This window comes from Dreissena polymorpha, chromosome 2 (genome assembly GCF_020536995.1).
Source record: "Dreissena polymorpha isolate Duluth1 chromosome 2, UMN_Dpol_1.0, whole genome shotgun sequence".
NCBI lineage: Eukaryota > Metazoa > Mollusca > Bivalvia > Myida > Dreissenidae > Dreissena > Dreissena polymorpha.
In genome coordinates this window covers 62647699-62670207 of record NC_068356.1, presented here as the reverse complement: position 1 = coordinate 62670207, position 22509 = coordinate 62647699, and the positions used below count along the sequence as shown (strand labels likewise).

Below are 22509 nucleotides of genomic sequence, written 5' to 3'. Positions count from 1 at the left end.
GGTCTATCATGTGCTTTCTATTTTACATTTATTTAAGTGTAATTTAAACACATAAGCATCGCTCCATCCAACAAGATTTAATTGAATAAATATAAAACTTAACATTTTCTAAGCGTCTTCGTAAATGGAAAAAAACGAACCAACCCGTCGCGAAGTTGATGCTTGCAATTTTCGTCATATGTATTGGGCGCCTAATAAATGAATCTGTTGTGACAGTGCGAGTGATTTTTAACTTTTAGTTATCGTCAAATGCACACATCTGAACTTTAAGAATTATGTGGAAATGATTGTATTGTAACAGAGGTGAACAATGATGTATGTTAAGTGTGTTGATGATCATTTACGCATGGATTTTGTATTTGGGTTTTTAAAGATATAATGTCTTTCACAACTTAGCGGAACAGAATTTTAAATATTATATTGTTAAAAGACAATAATGCTTTATGTATGATTACACAATAAGAATACTTTGATTTTCTTTAATACGTGAAATTATATACATCAAGCTATGTTTATCCAGGTATGTTGTCAAGATAATCGAGGTTACGTTAATATTCTTAGAAACCCACTTCGATAACGTTATGATAAAGTTATGACATACTAGGGAAATGTTAAAACTACCTAATCTGAATATCACATAATAACTATTATAGCCTGCACACTAAGCATCATTTTCATGTATCTGTTTACATTTATATGTTTTTATGAGTGGTTAAGATTCAAACATCCAATCTTCTGCTGCAGTGCAGCTGTGGTGCACGATATCAATACGTTACCCCTATAACCAAACATTGAGCTAGTTGCACGTTCTACGTCTGTTTAACGTTCAAACGTATCAACGCTATTGAAACTGTATTATAACGTTTAGTTATATAACGATCTAGCACCATTCAAAAACACTTATTACAAGGTATAAACGTTTTCGCGTTTTGTTCATATAGACTTGTAGCACAATAAAAATTACGCAACACAGGGAATGTGATTTCCATGTATGGGAACTATTGATAACAAGATTGACATCAATTTGAGTTTGTCTGTACTAAGGCCATGCTATCATGCAGTTTACGTAAGGCATGTACATTTACACTTTCATTTCACAAATGCAGGATTAATACCATTGCACACACATTCTGTCATTCTCTAGTCATTATTAAAACAAGTGACCATTTGCCAAAATTATTCAAAGAAAGACATTAAACACTACACTTACACGTAAATAACAATTATTCAAGCCGAGGTCACTATCTTAACTGGCGTAAAAGCTAGCCAACCGCAAACGTCGCCATGAAATAGCCACAACAGATCGTAACCAAGGTGAATAGGCGAAAACATTAATGTGCAATTTTAATAGTGTAATAAATTGAAAGTTTGCAAATGCAAATAAGCGTTTACCCATTCATTCACAATGCACTCTTAGGTTGAAATTTACTCTAGTATCCGTTACTGTATCTAGTTGACAAGGTTAAAAGCCGTCCAGATTGTGTTCGAATAACCATGATGTAAGCACGTATATGGCTTATAAGATGAGTAAACAATCATATATCGCGGCTCGTGAAAAAAAAATAACAGTAGAGTAGAAACCAATCCATTCAGTTTTCAGAACATCGTCACGTTGTCATTGTTATAAAAAAATAATTGCTTTAAAACGGCGTGGTAAAATATGCAAGTCTATCGAAGTTCTTTAATTGCAATTGATCTACTTAATAGGTGCATAAATACTGAGCATTGTGACCGAATGACCGCATTTGATCACTTTTAATTTGTTAAAATCAAAGCATTACCTATACACTCCAAAATCGGGTTCTATGGGAAAGTTGCATTTTTTAATTTGTAAATCAATACTTAAATCTCAAACTACCTGTTTACCCGTAAATTGTATCTGTTCTGAGTCATGTTCGGTATAGTTTAGATAGTTCACCATTTCTAGCCATACTTGAGTCATATAATAGCGGTCAGTGATCCTACTCATGCGCCTTCTGGGCAATTATCCGTTTTAAGTGGCTTATCAAGTCTGAGTGCACGCACTTATATAATTAATTGACAACTATCCTACTTTCATTAAAGGTAGGGATGGATGACCGTTCACATAGCTTACGCTTCCACATGTTACTGATAAATTATTATGAAATATTTGCCAATCGTGAGGACAGGTGCGTGTTGTTTTTTTTATATTTTAAAACGAGCACATTGGGCTGTTAATGAATGCAATAACTCGAAATTAATCCCATAACAACAAATATAGCTTGGGGTGAGTTGAAACTATTCGGGTCAGAGGGAAAACAGTTTACTGCATTAAAAAACTAACACGAGTGTATTTTTCGTGATCATCTTTTTGGAGGTTCTCTTTACCTTTATCACGACCGCTAGACCGAAGATCTCCAAGAACTCTACCAACTGGGCCTGCGATGTTTTATGATTGCGATGCGATTATTATTCTGCATTGACCGTTCCGATTCAGTGACCCCAGTTTAAGCCACTGTTATGCGCGTGTTGCGTATGTTATGTTGTGTTTAGTTCTTGCGTTCTGTGTTGCGCTGTTGGGCAGTCATTTCTTGCCATTAATGAAGGGCAACATGAGAAAATCAGGTTCCGATAAGAAATAATTGTTAAAAAAACATGTTCATGTTATAATCATAAGCAAATAATATTAGTTTATTTATCATTAGCTATTATTAGTTTAAACCTATTTATTTAAGCTCGATTGCATCGAAAGCCCAAGGCTTATATAAACGCTCTCGAGTCCGTTTCCTGGACATAGATCCAGTACTTGGTGTCTTTGGGGTGAAATCTAAAGAACGCTCCCACGGTGGGGATTAAACCCTTGACCTCCCGGTCGCTAGGCGGACACCATATCCATTACACCACGGCGAACTTTTATTGAGCATATTTAAGTTCATAAAGTGTGATTAAATTTAAAGTGTATACGGAACATATCTTGCATGGATTATATTCTACGTTTGAAAATGATAATGCGTTTATTTTGTGCGTCGGTATATGTTGTTAACAAAATGACTTAATATTACTACATTAAATATGTGTTTGACAAAGGGTATGTCATACCATATTGGAAACTGAGGAGGTTACGTTCGGCTGCGAATGATTCGTCTAACTTTTAATGGTGAAGATTGCGTTCTGAAACTATAGCAGAAATTGTGAAGGGTTCGTTTGACTGAGAATGGTTTGTCAAATAAAAAAGGAATTGTAAAGGTTTCATTCGACTCAGGATGATAAGTAAACTTAACTATAAACTGTGAAAGTCTCTAATTAATAGGGTGATCTGTTTGAACTTAGACAAATACACTTTATCGCTTCTGTTTCATGGGTTCGACTAAGTTACATAAAATTTATTTTTAAAATGAGTTATCATAGATAAATACAACGCTACATTATTATAATTTGAATTTGGACTTTAATTAAATATCATAAGCAAACATGACGCCTATGTTAATCAAGTCATTATCTGTGAATTGTCGTTATATATGAAAAAATACTTACAACATAATGATTTTTAATCGATTTGATTACATTTAATAAATACAGATTCCGGTAGTCATTGATATATATAGATGTTTGCTGAAAACCCAAATTTAAAACGTATTCCAGCCATCTCCGTGATTGAACAGATGACGCTTATCTATGTTCATAATCTATGTGCTTGAAAGAGACGACCAGAAAAAAACATACAGACGTGTCGTAAATCAGTATGTGTCGTGTTTTTCGTCTGGATGATTATCGTAAAACCACATTATTGAAATCACTTGACACAAACTCCGGATCGGGAATCGGACTCGATAGATAAGTTGCAATAAAGACAATTATGTAAAACACCATTCAGGAACGTTAAAGTGATTTATTCATGTATGCAGACCGACAATGCCTCTATTGAACTTAGTGATTTCAATTATTGAATTTCCCACCTTGTTCCATTTAAACAAAACACGGACAATGAAACTCAAAAACATTATCAAGAAAGACATTCTTGTGGCCGTAATAAGTGTCCAAATGCCTATTAAATACAGACCAACACTACAGCACAACTCTTAATAGAAAACCAGAAAACTTGGAATCCCTTATTAAGCCAGATTTGCATGTTGTCCATAATGGTACTTGTCCAGGCAGTAGAAAACATACGAATGTTTGATATGTAAAAGGGATGAGTGTATGAAGTTGTGAATGCCAACATAAATATTTTGTTTGAAAAAAGTGTTCTAGAGAGATGTTAACAAAATAATGAGATTATATATATTTGCTTTGATACAGCGTTGCATATTTGCAATCTTTAAACTAAGGATAATGAAGGATCTTTCTTAAAATATGTAATAATATGTTATTGCGAAAAACCAGATGCATCATTGTCGATACTGTCCTTTGAAAAAGTCAATAAATGTGATATTAAATGTTAAATTTACACAGTTGTTATTTTAGAGCCAGGTTCGAGTGCTTGAATAAATCAAACGTGTGCAAAGAAAACATTATGTTGTATTTAGTGTGACACAAATGATATTTTGGCTGAAGTTTGTATTTTGTTCAATAAAATGGAACCTTTTTGAATAATGTCGACAAGGGCCACCAAATAGAAATTTAAGTAAAATTGTTTGATTGTAAAAGAAATGTCCTTAAAACCTTTTTCTGTTTTAGCTGTGATGCCCCATTGTTTAGTAGTTGACCATTCTATGAACATTTGTATACATTTTTATGATGTCAGTAGTACCCTCACATTGCATTAATTACAGTTTATCGTTTGCCAGATTTCAACAACGTTGGAAACTACTAATCTTATATGTGGCTTTAAACAACGCCGACTCCATTTATGAAAAGTTTTTTTCCAAAAAATCATTGTTGATATGGAATGCAATTTTGGAAATATTTTAAAATGTCAGCTCGATTTAGCAAACCGATTATTGTTTTTAGCTTCAAAAACATAGTTAATTCCTTGATAACTCTTCATTTCGCGTATATTTGCAGGCGTCAAGTCCCGCGGCAACGGAGCTGGAGACGATAGTGATGGACTGGTTGGGGAAGATGATAGGTCTTCCCTCAGAATTCCTGCACAGCAACAAGCAGACCATGGGCGGAGGGGTCATACAGGCAGGCATCACAATAAAAATATATCACAGCAAAACATTTAAATAAGTTGTATAAGTGGGATTGTTACACCTAAAGAAATCGGGCTTCTCTCAATGACAGTTCTACAACAATACATCATGATTGTCTTGGGTTGCGTCAGAGGCCATTAATATTCCATTCATTTTCTATGTCTTTACTACTTATTATTGACTATTTATTTTCCCGCGACTGTCTCGGAACAGTCTTTTATCAATTAGGAATTTATTTTTTAATTGTTTGTCAACATGTAACCAATATGTCAGGAATACATTTCACATATATAAATAGCGAGATAAAATCAAATTTGAAATTACCTAAAATGCCATGTTAGCGATTGGTATGTCTAAAATGCCATGTGAGCGATTGGTATGTCTTAAATGCCATGTTAGCGATTGGTATGTCTTAAATGCCATGTTAGCGATTGGTATGTCTTAAATGCCATGTTAGCGATTGGTATGTCTTAAATGCCATGTTAGCGATTGGTATGTCTTAAATGCCATGTTAGCAATTGGTATGTCTTTTAAAGGCGGGTCTTGTTTTGATTTTTTTTACAAATAAACAATAAAACATCATTAGTTTACAACCAATTAAAATAACCTTACAATATTAATTCTGACACGTCTTTTACGACTTTTTAGACCACGGCCAGCGACTGCACATTCGTGACATTGTTGGCGGCGAGGTCAGACGCCATTCGTCGTTACAGGGCCAACAACAACGACCTTGAGGACGCCGAGGTGAATGCCAGACTTGTCGCTTACTGCTCGGACCAGGTATGAAATAAATAAGCACAAACTATTGTTTAAAGAAGAAACATGTCGAATATAAGATTTTGTAAAGAAAGTGGTCGAGTGGAATTTGATCAATGTATCTCAAATCCATTTACACACATCAGACAAATAAAAAGCATTTGTACTCTAAGGCCGTTCGACATTTATGACGACGTATTTATGTGCAGCCATATATAACACGACGTTTTCAGACGCTTATTTACAAGACACGATGTTTTCAGGCACACTCATATATAACACGACATTGCCAGACACACTTGTCATATGACACGACGTTTTCAGGCACATACTTATGAAACACGACGTTTTCAGGCGCACTTACATATATCATGACAATTCTAATAGCACTTCATAAATAACACGACGTTTTCAGGCGCACTCGTCTGTGGAAAAAGCGGGGCTTATCGGTCTCGTTAAAATGCGGTTCCTGCCAAGCGACGAAAACCTGAGTCTCCGGGGCAGCACCCTCCAGAAGGCGATTGACGAGGACCTCCAAGCCGGACTCATCCCGTTCTACGTATGTCTCATTCTTTTGTTGACATTATGAAGAAACGAACGAGCCAATGGACATTTTGTATTTCTTTGTTCAATAATAAAAAAGGAAGATATATACTGTATTTCTATTTCTTCATTATGAACCAAATATAAGCTTTGTAACTTTTTGTTATACTTACACATGAAAATTATTGTATTTTTATATGTAACCAACAAATGGAAATGTGTGTATTTTCTTTATAGGTAATTAATGAACCAACGGAAATCGATATATGCTTTTTATTTGGTAACGAAAGCATGGGTTGTTTTGTGAAAATTGTTTCTTTTTTTTCTAAGTGATAACAAAGTTTTGTGTTATGTTTAGAAGAACTGAAGCTTAAAATTCAGCTCTGGTTATTCGATTCGAACACACTGAATGCATACCAACAAAGAATACAAACAGCTTGTGAGTTGTCGTTGGTTGCACCACTTCAAAATTGCAACCTTAGCCCTATACATTTCAAGTTGTACAATATTGATACATTATAACTCATTGTTAACAGAGTAATTGTTTGTACGTGTGGGAAATAATACATACAAAAGCTTAAAGTTTATGGCGGAAATGTTAACCGCTATGAGATAAATTTTAATAGTGCGGTACTGATATGGTGGGAGGAAAAAAAGACAAAGTTAATGCATTTCAAACGACGAGCTGTCACTTAGCGATGGTGATTTGGAAGATACTAATTAATTTGAAGACGTTTTGTGACAGTTTATTGTTATCCCGTTTGATAATCACATTTTCGTAGAAAGAACGGCAAAATGGAGTTTCTTTGAGAGCTACGGTGGCTGTATTGTAGAACGACGGTTAAGTGATACCGAGAAAATTGGAACTACATCCAATTTTGATGGAAGAGTTTGAATAGTATTTTGGATAAGGTTAATTTCTAAAAATGATTCCGTTAAATGTGTTGCCTCTGTAATTGTGTGATGTTTCGTAAGCTCTTGCGTAGCTTTATTAATAAATAACTAAGCATGGACAATTTACAATTGTATTATGGCCAGTAAGTTTATGGAGCGAAATCAAAATAGCATTTGAATACATGACTTTACATGCGAGTTCGACACTATGCAGACTATCTCTTCGTATGAAGTACATATCTGAACTACTTTTAAGATGGATCAATTCATTTAAATGTTATGGGGCGCATTTACAATACATCTATTTGACATTGAAATGTGACCTAGACATCTTGTGAATAGACCTGGAATCGTATAATGGAACATAAATTTGCAGCGCATTAAAACCGGGCTTAATGCATGTTCGTAAAGTGGCGTGCCAGAATATCCAATGTTGTCCGAACAGGCAAATCAGCGACGACTTTGCCCGCTTTTGTGGAAGTTTTCGTTTAAAAGAAGTGTTGTGACTGACTGAACAGGTTAAACCGGGACAACAATTTACGCATATGCATAAAGCCCAGTTTCCTAGAGCGCGACTCAAATTCTAATGTCTTTTTGGTTGGTTCCTATTTTAATCCGATGATTGTCCTAACGTACTTATCACATGTCATGTTTTGGTAATTTTATAAAGAATTCGATTGGATAAAATTACTTCATATGATAGACTCTCGTGTTACACTAATTTTTGTTTCTGTTATATTATGAAGCTGTGTGCAACCCTGGGAACAACTGGAGCATGCGCTTTTGATAACCTGAAAGAAATCGGACCAATATGTGTGTACTATTATGCATTCTCTTTATAAAAATATTTACTTATAACTTAAAAAAGTTTGTCCTTAATTTTCGAAAATGACACAAGAACATTTACAAGAAATATATTTAATTTATCAAGTCCATTTATCTGTTGAACTATCATTATGAAACATAGCGCGTCTTTGCAATTAATGGCAATACTCTTGTTAAAATGTACAATTTTGTGGTGTATTTTTAATTTCGGATTTCAGGTGCATATCGACGGATAAAACTGTAATATATTTTCATAAGTAATAATATGTTTGGACGAATATTAAGTGAACGGCTGCTTAACGCTTTTTTTTTATAAGCGCTCAATTCAATATGTGTTGTTATCGTGAGGCACGAAATAAAAATGCACATATGCCAGTTTCAAACAACATTTAACACCAATTTGCGTAAATCAATTCTTAAGTTCAGCCTCATTCAACAATATTCCACGCTCTGCGTTATTGTGCAATATACAACACAAACACCTTCAGGTGACGCGGAAGGCGTATGGATGCACATAGACGCAGCCTACGCGGGGACGGCGTTCCTGTGCCCGGAGTACCGGAAGTTCATGTTGGGTGTCGAGCATGCGCAGTCTTTCGCTTTCAATCCCTCGAAATGGATGATGGTGCATTTTGACTGCAGTGCAATGTGGTTTGTATTGCAGAAAATATTGTTTGATTCTCGAAAACTGTTATTGATATTTTAAGATTTGCATACATTAACACCAAAATTGACTTTACTGGAAAAGTTACGTAAAATTGACATATGCCTGAAAAATTCAATTCATTGGCAGTACTAATTAGTAATTCCGCAGCAGTTGGAAACAATAAAACACGTAAAACAAATGATAGACCTATGTGTATTGTTCTGCAAAATCACCAAATACAAAAAAAACATTATACGCACCAGAAATATACAAGAGATATACTGTTCTATCGTTACAGTCCCTTGAAACAGCAATATATTTGTATTGGAAATGACTTGGCAAAACAACAATGCATAGTAGAAGCACATAATCATGCGCACGACAATGCAAGTTTTGATTACTATGTATATTTTAGGGTAAAGAATAGCGGCGCTCTACATAAGACCTTTAACGTAGATCCCCTGTACCTCAAACATGAGAACTCAGGTAAGAAATAAGGGCGCTTACCAGATCACTTGTGCATTACATATAAAACTCCGGTAAGTATTAAGAGCGTTAATTTTAACGCATGTAGCTAATAGATATGAGAACTCCGGTAAGAATTAAATCGTGAACTATAACACATATGCTTCAAAGATGAGCACTCCGGTAAGAAAAAAGAGCATTTACTTTATCACCTGTATTTCAAACACGAGAACTCCCATAACTTTAAAGGGCGTTGACTATAAAAACTGTACTTAAAACATGAGAACTCCGGTAATATCGGTAATTAATATAATTAATAATAAAACTAAGGATAAAGAATACTTCAAAGATTAGCACTTCGATATGAAAAAAGATCGTCTTCTTTGTCACATGTATTTCAAACACGAGAATTCCTCCGAGATTAACGGGCGTTGACTATTACTCCAGTATTAAAAACACGAGAACTCTGGTATTATTTAATATAATTAATATTACGAACAAAGATGAGCACTTCGGTAAAAACAAGAGCGTTTACTTTGTCACCTGTATTTCAAACACGATACTCTGCTAGATTTTTACTGACCGGGCAACGCCCTAAACAACTGTTCAAGCTTTACTGAGAATTTGAAGTTCTTAGAATGGCATCGTTTTTTGGGGGGAAGTTCTTTGACCATTTATGATATAGGAACTTGACATATTTTGGTAGAGATCAAATATGTCATTACATGCATTTAAAAACAATATAAAATAAGTATTAAAACATGAAGAAAATCGAATAAAAGGACTCGAACCCGTTTTCATTTTTCGAATATATTTGGATATTCAATTATGTAATGTTAGGTAACTTTAATCGCAATCGACAGTTTCTTCCATGCATCTTCAAAGAAGTCGGATAAAGCATTATTTCTAAATTGAATGTTTAAGTGTTAGGCACGTTTGTAAACGTTATGTGCTTTTAACATTTATTTTCCAAACATGCGATGACGATTTCGATTTGTGATTTTCATAAATGACCAATATTTTTGAAAATATTTCTTTGATATGTGTTCCAATTGCCTTGTTTTAATATATTATGTACATTCTGTGTTTTATTCTATGACAGGTTGTTTGGGAAATTGTAAATTTGTCACACTGTGAACAAGTCCCTTAAATGTCACGATACTTAACCAGAGAGTACGGCATATATTTAACTATACGCAAAAAGCAGTAGTAACTCTTTACCTACTTTGCCATTTTCCTCTGTGATTTTTTTTTCGTATAGTAATGATTGAAATTAAATTAAGCCAGGCAAAACTGTCATTGTTTTGAAAAACAACAACAACATGCATTAAAGTTTGGTACGTACTGTATTTACCCGCTCCCACAAAACGTGAACTCTGTTTCCGCGTTTTTATGGCGTCACATTTGCAATGAAAACGTAATCTGTTTGACAGAGTCTGTCTGGAACTCATCTTCTCGGTCAACTAATTCTTTAAATAAAATCCTATTACGATTTTCCAACAAAGCAACACTTTCACGCAGTTCATGAATAGGAATTTTGTTCCCATTATCGGCGATGAGATAAAGATAAGCTAATCGTAAAAATCGCACCCCGGTGTTTCAATGAAACATTACTGTGCGTAAAAAATCACTCGTGCTTGCTTGCTATAATTGAGTTGTCACAGGAGCGCTATTAAATGATAATAAACAATAATGACTCAACTATTAATTGCGCATTGCCGTTTTCATTGAATATCTCATTGCGTGACAAGTCCTGGTTAGATGTTGATACGGGGATTTGAGACTCAAGGCAAATGATGACAAACATACTTTTAATTGAAGCGAGATCGATTTTTTTTTAATTGCAAGATGTACACATATTGCATCAGTGGTAATTGGCTGTAAATGACGACTGTTTTTTAAGCACAAACAGACAGTCAAGCATTCAGAGTGTGTTTTTGCGTGTGTAAACAATTATGATTCATAAACAATCAAAAGTTACTAGTTGAATTACCCAACAGAACTAAAACAGTGGTGTTACTTTCATGTTGAAACCAAATACTAAATGCCGTAGACACAAAAGATGCATACAATATATACAAATTTAACACATAATTTGCGTTCCTTCGTTTATTTATTTTTTTATTTGAGTGTTCACATTTGAGACATTATGTTATACTGGCCAATAGAAGTTTGATTTTGAAGATATATCGTCATTTTAATAAGATGACATCACATGATTATGATTTATAAGATTTGTAAATTAACTATTTCAGGACAATCTTGTGATTTCAAACCATAAACAAATGTGATAAATAATGTTTTACTATATATTTTAGGTGCTGCCATTGACTACATGGTGAGGATATTTTTTGCAAGTATAATCGAATGAGAGTAACTACATAAGAGCTGCGTTTTGCGAACATGAGTCTTACACACTGAGCGGCAAGGGTTGCTCCAGACCAGTATGCGCAATTGTGCAGTTTTTCTCCCGATCTACACTGTCCGCGATAAAGTTATGCAGGGATGTGCGGTCTAATGTGCGGACAATGTAGCTCTAGACAAGATTGTGAAGATGCACAGACTGATCTGGAGCTGCGCTGGCTGACGATGGCATAAGCATGTTCGAATGGCGAGGCACATATAAAACTTTTTATCACATGCTATACCCTGTTTCCCATGTTTACAATTACATATTTTTTATTATATATACCTGTTAAATTCTTTTTACAAAATACAGGCTGTATCAATCGTTGAAATAAAAAAATCCCGTATTACGCTTCTCACTGTTTCCAATTCCGTATTACCATACTAGCCGGACTACTTCGACCCATTTAATGACGTCAAATTACGCGCACCGAAAATATAAATATTTTGTATTTAAGAAATAATATTTTTTTATCATGGTTTGTTGTCGAATAACCCACAGTAAGGAGTATAGATGCGTAGGAATTAAATCACGAGTGCGAAGCACGAGTGATTTGATAACACGCATCTATACAACTAACTGTGGGTTATTCGACAACAAACCATCATAGAAACATATTATTTCGATTCTAACACGATTCTGATTGATTTGGTCCAAGCTTTAGGACGTGAACTATATTTTTCAATACTCCGCCCATCTTAGTACAAAGTTCACTATTTCGTGACGTCATTGAATTGTACAAATATATGACGTCGTTTTCATTCATAAATATTTTGCAAATGACGTCACTTTCATTGAAAACATCAATCGTAGAAACTTAATGACGTCACGTTTATTGATGCTACTGAAAAGCTGACATGCTATAAATGTTTTCTGAATTATGTTTCCTAACAAATAACATTCTTTGTAGGCGTAGTTATGCCACTTATCACCAAATATACAATTTGTTGTTTCATTACATTTATATAGATCTACATGCTACATTTATTGCATTTCTTTTAGAGCGGGTTTTAGCACGTGCATTTTACTGCATTATTTTCTTTATTTATTCGGAACTATTTTACATTAAGCTCCGCCCATAAGTTATTGCAGAATAACCCACACTTGATTTCCTTCTTTGTCTATAGAAAACAAGTCGCGTGCCGTGTTATAATACGAAATATATTACGTAGTACATCGTGTGACGTCATTTCTGTGACGAAACATAATGGTTTAAACTAAGTTTCGATAAAGACATGGAAGAAAGAAGCGGAAGTGCATATCATTTTTGTTATAAACATCGGATTAAAATTTAAAGTTGTCAACTTAATTGTTATAAACTTTGGATTAACGATGGCATTCAGGTAACGTTTCGGAAACCTGTGTTTTCCCGGTTCGAATGTTTACACGTTAATTTACATAAACTGTATTCATACGCGTGTTATATAACCTATGGCGTACCGAACTTTTAGTCATTGTTTTGTCAGTTTTGTTAATTAAAGTAAAAAATACAATTGATAACTGTTTTCGTTAGTTGTTGTTTATAATAAAAGGAATATTACGTTTGTCAATTGTTCCAAGACTTTGTATCACTCTCGTGGCTTGTGCTATTACACATCACACTCGAGGCCCCGCTTCTCGTGTGATACGTCATCACACAAGCCACTCGAGTGATACAAACTCTTGGAACAATTGACTAGCGTAATATTCCGTATATATTACACATGTGTAATACAACATTTTTAAGCGTTTTCATTGGCTTAGTTTGCGTTTATTAACCAATCGCATTTTATTATTTTGCTGAAATGACGTTGCAACGTCAGATGACGTCACGAAATGTAAACAACATTCGGGATTTATCATTATGTCTGCGTAAATATTTATTTTATTTGCTCATTTAAAAGCATGTGATAAAAAAGATCTGACACTCGTTGTCATATCATACCATATTTTATTGAACTCGTCTAGGAAATTCGTTAGTAAGCTCGCCAAAGGCTCGCTTACTAACACAATTCATGAACTCGTTTAATAAAATATGGTATGATATGACAACTCGTGCCGTATCCTATATATCGATTATAAGAAAAGAGCAATTATTATGAAACATTTATTGTTGTTAATGATTAACTAAAAGTATTTGTAATTATGAGCCATGCGTAACCTCCAACATTAAAAAAAATAGTTTAACACAATATGTTTACTTTTTTGTAGATGTTTCGAAACTTTCATTTTAGTTTGCTTATATTTTCATTTTTCTTACAGGACCTTACTTATGTTTTTAAGGTTGCGATGGTGGCTGACATTTAATCACGCTAATTTCTTAACGGTCTGTCTCATAAGTTTGCAACAGTATCAATACTAAAATGTACTATACGCTTAAATTAAATTTTGCAACTATTTACGTTTTACTATAAAACGGAGAAACATGATTTTATTGGGTTAGTTAAACATGTATAATGCAAGACGTGTACAGCCCACGACGATATTAAAGAAAAGATCCCGCGCAACGATTGGAATAATGATTACCATCGCTTGCCTCTTAAAGGGTTCTTTGATTGCAAATAAGTAAGCACCACTGTTTAAAGGCGTACACAAGTTGTTTCTTGCAACCAACCCACCCAACCTAAATATTGTGTGCTTAATTTAAACTCGTTTTGATATTTCATGTTTAGTTTTTGATCTGTTTTATTACATTAAATTATATTTTCAAACTGAACGGTTACATTTAAAGAAAGATATATGAAAAAAGGTTTGGAATATTCTCGTTACTTTATAGCCTTATTATAATGGGATACAACTTATGTAATAACGAAAATTCCGTTCACGACAGAGTTAAGCTTATCTACTTTACCCATTTATTTGCGATGTTAGTGGAAACAACGAATTTTGTGGCCTAAGTTCCGCATATTTTTTTATTGTCACCAGCATTGGCAGATAGCACTAAGTAGAAGGTTCCGGGCGTTGAAGCTCTGGTTTGTCATCCGGTCTTTCGGCGTAGAGGGGCTTCAGAAACACGTCCGAGAGGTACGCCTGGTGACTGGCATGAGTAATGAATACCAAGTATCAAATTGTAGCAATGCAGCCTAGGTTTTAATAGGGATTTAGATATAGCATGCGCGAGATTTGTTGAGCGTCATAATTGATCAGATTTTGTGTACTGTGAGGTCTTTAATACGGCGCTTAATATATACACATATTGATGGTAGTTAGTAACGCATATTAAGCAAACCTAGACACTATTCAAAAGAACAACAAAGACCGCGCATAATGTTAAGTGTTTAAGAGCATTTCTCTCCCCCCCCCCAAAAAAAAAATCCTTGGTGTTATAACAAACCATGTGATGATCAGTAACTATTATTATTTACTTCATATTATCAGCCTAATGTCTCGATTTCTTTATATTTGTAAAATAAAGTAGTTATAAAAATACATATTAATAAATATATCAAAATTAATATACACACGTGACATTTTATATTCGTATCACTTAGGGCGTGCGTCTGGCGCAGTACTTTGAGGACAAAGTTCGCAAGGACGATCGTTTCGACCTCCCAGCTGTCCGCAATCTTGGAATGGTAGTGTTCCGATTGAAAGTACGTGTGTTACACTGTGTTTAAGCCTATCAGTAAATTCTGCCTTTTTTTTAAAACCGAAAACTATATCTGCTGTCTAACTGCATATCGTGTCATTGATGGAATGGCCAGTTCAATGATTTATTGAAAAAAATATGTTCCTAAAATATATAATAATCTTTTCATTCTTGTTCTTAATATTTAAAAAAACGTGCAAAGCTGATGATTAAGTATATCGTGGAAAAGATTGAATGAAACGTGTCTCAGTATATTTCGCACTATTATACGTACCAACAGAACACATTAATACTCTAGTTCATGAAACGCTTTAGATGGAAATGGTAAATTAAAAATGCCTTTCTGATAAACTCCTTTTTAAACGAATAACACAGACAGTTTCCGATCCTACACGCAGCTAGTAAAATGCACTTATTTTTGTTGTTCTGATGTTTGTCATTTAAATCAGCTCATACGCGCTCTTAGTCTCCGCTTATATGCCGACGAACAACAATTTATCAAGGGAAAAACATATATAAAATAAAAAACTACTAACGTCGTGCGAAAATGTGCCTTATGACATATTAGAACAGTATAATTCCAGACATGCCTCTGCGCCCGTTAACCGGTACTTTGTTTAGGAGTTTTTGTGACTTTGTAGCGGATAAGGTAGCTCCTGGCCAAACTGTGCGAATGTATTCCCGAAGACTTAACCCGACTTGGCTCAAAGAATATGTCATGATTACTGATGATTGATATATAAGAATCAGAGGAGGATCTTCTACCAAAAAAACAACAACAAAACAAACCAAAAATAAATTATCAATATAAATTATAGTACACACTCTACGTATAGTACTAATTATTTGTATCAATAGTATAGTGAAAATTTTACTTAAGGTAATTCGCACAGATTTGTTTTAATGTTAAATATTTCGCAAGAGACAACATGATCGGTATTCATATATTGAAAAGGTTAATTGAGAAAGAAAATGTCGATTTGTGAGCAATACCGCAACGCAATATGGGACTTCTTTGTCGAGAAATAGTGCGTTTATAAGTAGTACTAATATAAGTAAACCACTGTTGTTTTAGAAATTCGCAGGCCTAAAATGATGAGTGGAGAGGTTTGTGCAAAAAAGGTTTTATTACATCGATATGTAAGATGTAAAGAAACAATCTAAAGTATTTGTTCGGTAATGAATGTCGCGTTGTAGACTTAATACTATGTTTTTCTGATCGAATGTGTAACAAAACGATGCAAGGAAAAAATATTCAAAATACAAAATATACACAGGTGTTAATCACAATGAGACCCATGATATTAAACAATTATTTTATAAAGCGAACAAAGATGGTAATAAAAATAAACGTACTAGCAAAAATCGGCGTATCCAAATAAATAAAATAAAATCGTTTTTTTTTCGTTTCTAAGGGAGACAACGCAAAGACGGAAGAGCTTCTCCAAGCCATCAACCGGTCCGGGAAGCTTCACATGGTCCCCGCGTCCATAAAGGGAAATTACGTCATCCGCTTCACGGTGACGTCACAGTACACGACGGAGAAGGACATTGACAGAGACTGGGAAATCATACAGAAAACGCATGCGCGACTGGAATCGGAGGAAACGGGTATGATAACTTTAAGTCTGGCGAGATCCATTGGTGTATAACAATTTCAGGCCGGAATAGTCGGTCTTATGTATTGGTTAGGCAAGAAAACATGGAGTTTGGAACACGTATGCTTCCTTTGGATGGCAACCTATGCATAGTTCTTGCCTGTTCCAATTTGTTCTGTGCCACCTGCGTGTTTTCACAAAGAAAAATAGTCGTGTTATGTTTATTTATCATTGCGTTTTGTGAGATTGTAAAATCGTTCTTTTTTGCATTCATCTTTGATTCTGTGCATTTTGCATTAATTGATAAATATGTGTCAAGTTGTTCGGTTCTAATCTCATTCTGTCAAGTAAAAAAATAATTTGGTCTGTCTATGTATTTTTATGTTATATGCATTTATAAATTTGTAATGTGCTTCCTTTATTCTTTTATGTAAGATCGTGTTGGTCTTTGCAACCGTCTTTTTCACATGTGCATTAAAACATGGTGTACTAACCTTGTTTTTTTCATGCAGAAACATCGTTTCTTATCAACATGTGTCGAGCCTTTAACAAGTTGTTTTGTACTTACTTCATTCCGTCATAAACAAACATCATTTCGCTCAGTATATTATGTATCGTTATTTTACATTCATTTATAATGCTTTTATTTGCTGTGTTTATTTTGTAATGTAGAAACATCGTTTTGTGCTGTGCATTCGTGGTTGTTTAATGTGCATGTTGCAAGTTTAGCCGTACTCACGGCACTTTGTGTTGAGTTAACAGCACTTTTCTTTACTATCATCATTCCGAGTAAAAATAGTTTTTAAAAGTTAAGAGTCATGTGAACGGTATTTTCTAATATATAAACACGTATTCAAACAGTGCATGTTACCAATTTCCTCGTATAGAACCATTTTATAACAATAGTATATTGACAAATTTGATAAACAACTTCATGGCGAAACACCTCTCAAGACGGAGTTCAACTAATGCTTGCAAACAACCACGCTTCAATTAGCATTCTCAATCACTAATGGTACTGTATCAATCGTACCAATCGTGCGCATGCGCATTGTAGTACTTAATGATTTTTCCAGTTATTTTACCGTTTCCGTCATCAAAATATTTCACTGAATCAATGTTAAATGTTAGATGAAATACACATATTTATAAACCTGTACGTGCCTTTATCGGTATGCCCTATACCTCAAAAGGAACTCAAATGCATGAGTCAAAGTCAATTTCCCTTATCGTATGTGATTTATTTAATTTAACAATTAATACATATTATATTTTCTTGAATTAGTAATATGACGTATTCAAACACGATATTATATTTATTTTAGCTAAATTTCAAATAACTACCGCTTTACAAATCACTAAGATAATGACATGTTGTTTTCAAAAAGACAAAAATCTATAAAGTAAAGCACTTTTAAATTATAGACCTCCTCGAAGACGAGGTCTTCGAAGACGTGCACGCGAAAGAAGTCGCCAAGGACAAAGAGAAGACCACGTGGCGTAAGAGCAGGGAGTTCGGCATGTCCCTGGTGCTTAGCAACGTGCCAATGTCCCCCAAAGTTGTCAACGGCAGCTATGCTGCTTTCTTTGACAACATGGTGGAGTTTGCCAAGGTGAGATTTTATGACGTAACTTGTATTACATTAAGCAAGGTAATGTCTCCAAAGTTGTCGCCCGCATCTTTGCAAACATGGTGGACTTAATGTGTATTTTAATAATCCTGTCTTAAAATATTAATTGATTATGTTTAGTTGTATTTCGTAGTATTTGTAGCTATATTCGTATACTGGTTTACTGTATAATGTAGGATACTAATACATTCTACATAAGGAATGATATATACTTATGAAATGTGCTTTTGTTTTTCACTGAAAGCTTTTAGAATTCAGATACATGTCACATACAAAAATTACAATCCTTATTTAATTGTTGTGTAAAGCCTATAACTTTTGTGAAAAATACAAGTCAAAATTATGCACGTTAGGACCACCATAACAATACATTTTTGAGAGCATTCTAAGCTGAAATCATTTAAGAAATAAAAAAGCTAGGTTATGTGATATGTTAAAGACTTGACAAGGATAAATGTTCACTGTTTTTTCAACGTTTTATTTCTTGTTACTTTTCAGTTGATCGTAATCCGATTTGAAGCATGTTACCTTTAGTATTCTCCAATTATTAAGAATAAAAGTGATTTCCTAGTAAATACAATGCTTTCCATGCACTCAAGTTGAGAAAAGAATAAATGGTTACATAAACTGAAAACATGTTATCCAGTAAGATGATTGTTTGATAGTAAAGAATTGCACATATCAATCATTTACTCAACTGCAAATTACAGGAATAGTCTACTCCAAATATTCATGATATGCAAGTTTATATTGTGCTTCATCTTTAATTAGGAAATTACTCGCACTGACTACGCTGAGAAGCCAATAAGGTTGTCGCCACGCAGGCGCATACATCTTCGTGACCAATCAAAACAGCAGAGCCTCGATATCGCACCGCTGTACGCAAATAGAAATCATCCGTTTTTCAAACAGGGTTCACTAGACAGCAAAGTGGAGGAGATCCTTGAAAGTTATTCCAACGGAGGATACAGTATAAAGTAGGCCATTTCGCAGACCATCGGTCAATCCGATGAATCAATACGTTTCAAAACACATCCTAACACAATACAAAACACCTTTATTCCACCATTTCAATGTTTCGAGTATTTAATTAATCGATGATGATCTATGAGTTTATGTTTAATTTTGAAAAGGGCCAGACTGTGCGGTTATGTCGATTGTTTAAAATTTGCAGCACTCTTACAAGAAAACAAGAAAAGAAACAATAACAACAGCAACATATGATCTTGAGTTTACTAACAAAACATGTTTGCAACATATCCGGATGTGAACATCACATTAAACGTGTCTTTACGTTGTTTTTAAAGATCAACTTTATGCATAACTTTGGCAAATATCTATTTCAAACAAAATTTAAAAACTAAACTAGAAAGCTGTGCCATCTTTATTAATCATATTACGGCATGCCCTTTTAATATAAAACGTATTCATCATTATGACAACACAGAATTGCTTTATTTTTTTTTTCTGACAGGTATCCTCAAGACCTCAGTGCTCTGGCGGAAACTGAGCAAGAGGAATTCACTGACACCATTCGAGTTGTTGTTCCAACGAAAGGAATAGCCGGAAAGTATGATGGGGGGAAAAGTAACGGCGAAGCTGGCGGGAAAATGCGTGTGCAGACGCGAGATGCATCCAATGGCGTGCGATTGTTCTGCAAGCACTGCGGTCACGTGGTGGACGTTGATGAAATTTAGAGGACGATTTAAAAGTTGAAACTTATTTAAAATAGTCAGTCTGCTAAACATTTTATTATTGTAAAACATATAACTTAAAGGAAGTGCATAAGCTCACAACAAGAAAACGTCAGTTTACAGCTAGATCTGCCATGTTGTAGATACATTTAAGAAATGTCGTATGCAATAATAATACGTAGCACAGATACTTGCTTTCGCCACTAATTGATTTGCATGTTCTGTTTAGATGGTAAACACACTAATGTCTCTTAAAACTATTGTGGCAGATCCCAGCCGATTTTACTTCACGGAAATTTGATGTACATCATATACGTATTGAACTCATACTTATAATAACTTTGTCCAATTTATGAAAAGATTATGCTCCAAAAGAGCCAGACATTTTGTAAAAGTATTATTTCCCAAGCAATAAAAGATTCAATTTATAATAGTTGGAACACACGCATTATATAATACAATTTAAACAAAAATCATATAATTAAAAATGAAGCGTATAAATGTACTTGAAATAATTGTACAATAAGGTAAGTCATTTTGAGGTTCGTTGATCTTTCTTCATAATGTTCATTTACCAAATATAAGAAATTAAAAAGCGTGGAAGAGACGGTAATAAGAATCATTTATTGTTTCAATTGTTTCATTGAGGAAAACGGTATTATACATCGTTTTCAGAAATAGGACTTGTTAAGGAATCATGTATATTTTAAACTATTGTAATAGCTTACTAGTAAGATTTTGACGAACCGAATTATTTGTAATTACTTTGTACACTAATAAATGTTGTTGTAAATGTGTGCTGATATTAAACTTGAAATTTCAAATATGACGTATGGAAAATATAAAAAAAATGCCAAAAGAGTGGCTGTATTCAATACTAACAATTCTGGATATAGTAACCTAAGTATATAGCTATATAGATAATGTTTTGTAAATATGAAGTGAATACATCTTACATACACCAAAAACAGTTAATAATTAATTAAAATACTTATTCTTGTTTATACAAGTGCATGATTTTAAAACTTAATACTGAGCTTATTGTTATTATACATAAAGGCTGTTTATAAGTGATTGTTGTAAATATATATTGTTTGTAAGGCATCAAATAAACCTATATCAACGGTTGTTTACGGGTAATTTCGTTTTTATACATCAGATTCTACCATGACCCGCGCATTGATTTCTTAAAAAAATATAAGGGACATAAGTTTGGGTTATTCTGCAACAAATCAAGGGAGGAGCCTCAGGTTGTTAAAGTTGTCAGTAAAATACACGTGGTCAAACGCGTGATATACCAAGCTTTAAAATTTTTTATATTCATTGTTCAGGGCTGTTAAACCACATTAGTTGTTTAATTGTCATTGATTAAATTCACCTAAATGTGTATGGGCTGTTAATTAAGTATTCATTTATTATTTGCAATATTAATAGCTTACAAAGATTTTCAAAACCTATGAAGTCACTATGAATTCTAACACTGCTTATGTGAGTCGGACGCCATTTGGAGATAATTTGTAGTCTTGTCAATACAGAAATGCAAACGTGTTTTTTTTTTTTTTTTTTGGAAAATAGCGGTTAAATATTTCAATCCCTCTAATATAATAGACACGAATTATTGAAATTCGCGATATAATAAACATTTCCGGCTGAGTGTCGGTCATTTTAGTTATAACCAAGGGTTTGTTACTACGATACATCGTATTAAACCAGTCAGGCTATCGCTCTAGTATTTTAATTCCTACTCATCCAAAAGAGTTTTCATAACCGCAATTAACAACACTTGGGCCATAATTGTATCGTTGACCTTGTTGAAGAAAACAGGTATTTGAATATTAAGTATACGCTTGTTTCCTTCAAATCAATTAATAAAGGTTATTTATGAACATGCACAGTATTGTTGAACTTAACCAAGTTTGGACAGTGTTGGACTATAAATTAGATTCCCTTACATAAAATGGATTGATGCCTAGTCCGGCGACATAAATTAGATTCCGGCGATGTAATTTAATTATTTTAGATTATGATGCATACAAACACTAAAACAAAGTCATCAACAACAAATAACAATTTAATCTGTAATTAACAATTTAACTTCAATTTAAAGTGATGTTGTTTTTTTGTTGTTGATGACTTAGTGTTAACAGTTGGAAATCTGATATAGATTATAAGTATTGTCATTGTTGTATTGCGTTACTGTAGATAAATAGTATGTGGATATCTAAATTAATCTCACACAACAATCAGCGGTAGAGATTAACTTTTTGTACTCTTCCGGTACAATCCACTTTATATCCAGCACTGGAGTTCTATGGCGATGCGATGACACCTTTTCCGCTCTTGAGGTTTTGTGACGGGACCCGGGGGCCGTTTCTGGTACAAT

At 34.0% G+C, this 22509-nt stretch overlaps 1 protein-coding gene across 1 annotated transcript in view; it reads left to right on the top strand.

The window, feature by feature from the left end:
• Window positions 1–21083, top strand: part of LOC127867297 (histidine decarboxylase-like) — a 29764-nt gene extending 8681 nt beyond the window's left edge. Inside the window, exons 4-16 of the mRNA XM_052408364.1 lie at window positions 4966–5088; window positions 5745–5879; window positions 6271–6414; window positions 8039–8105; window positions 8606–8768; window positions 9179–9249; window positions 11547–11566; window positions 14540–14638; window positions 15106–15207; window positions 16619–16814; window positions 18227–18414; window positions 19204–19409; window positions 19907–21083. Of these exons, the coding sequence (XP_052264324.1) occupies window positions 4966–5088; window positions 5745–5879; window positions 6271–6414; window positions 8039–8105; window positions 8606–8768; window positions 9179–9249; window positions 11547–11566; window positions 14540–14638; window positions 15106–15207; window positions 16619–16814; window positions 18227–18414; window positions 19204–19409; window positions 19907–20129 (1737 nt within the window). The 3' untranslated portion in view covers window positions 20130–21083. The remainder of the gene's footprint in view (window positions 1–4965; window positions 5089–5744; window positions 5880–6270; window positions 6415–8038; window positions 8106–8605; window positions 8769–9178; window positions 9250–11546; window positions 11567–14539; window positions 14639–15105; window positions 15208–16618; window positions 16815–18226; window positions 18415–19203; window positions 19410–19906) is intronic.
• Window positions 21084–22509: the final 1426 nt, after the last annotated feature.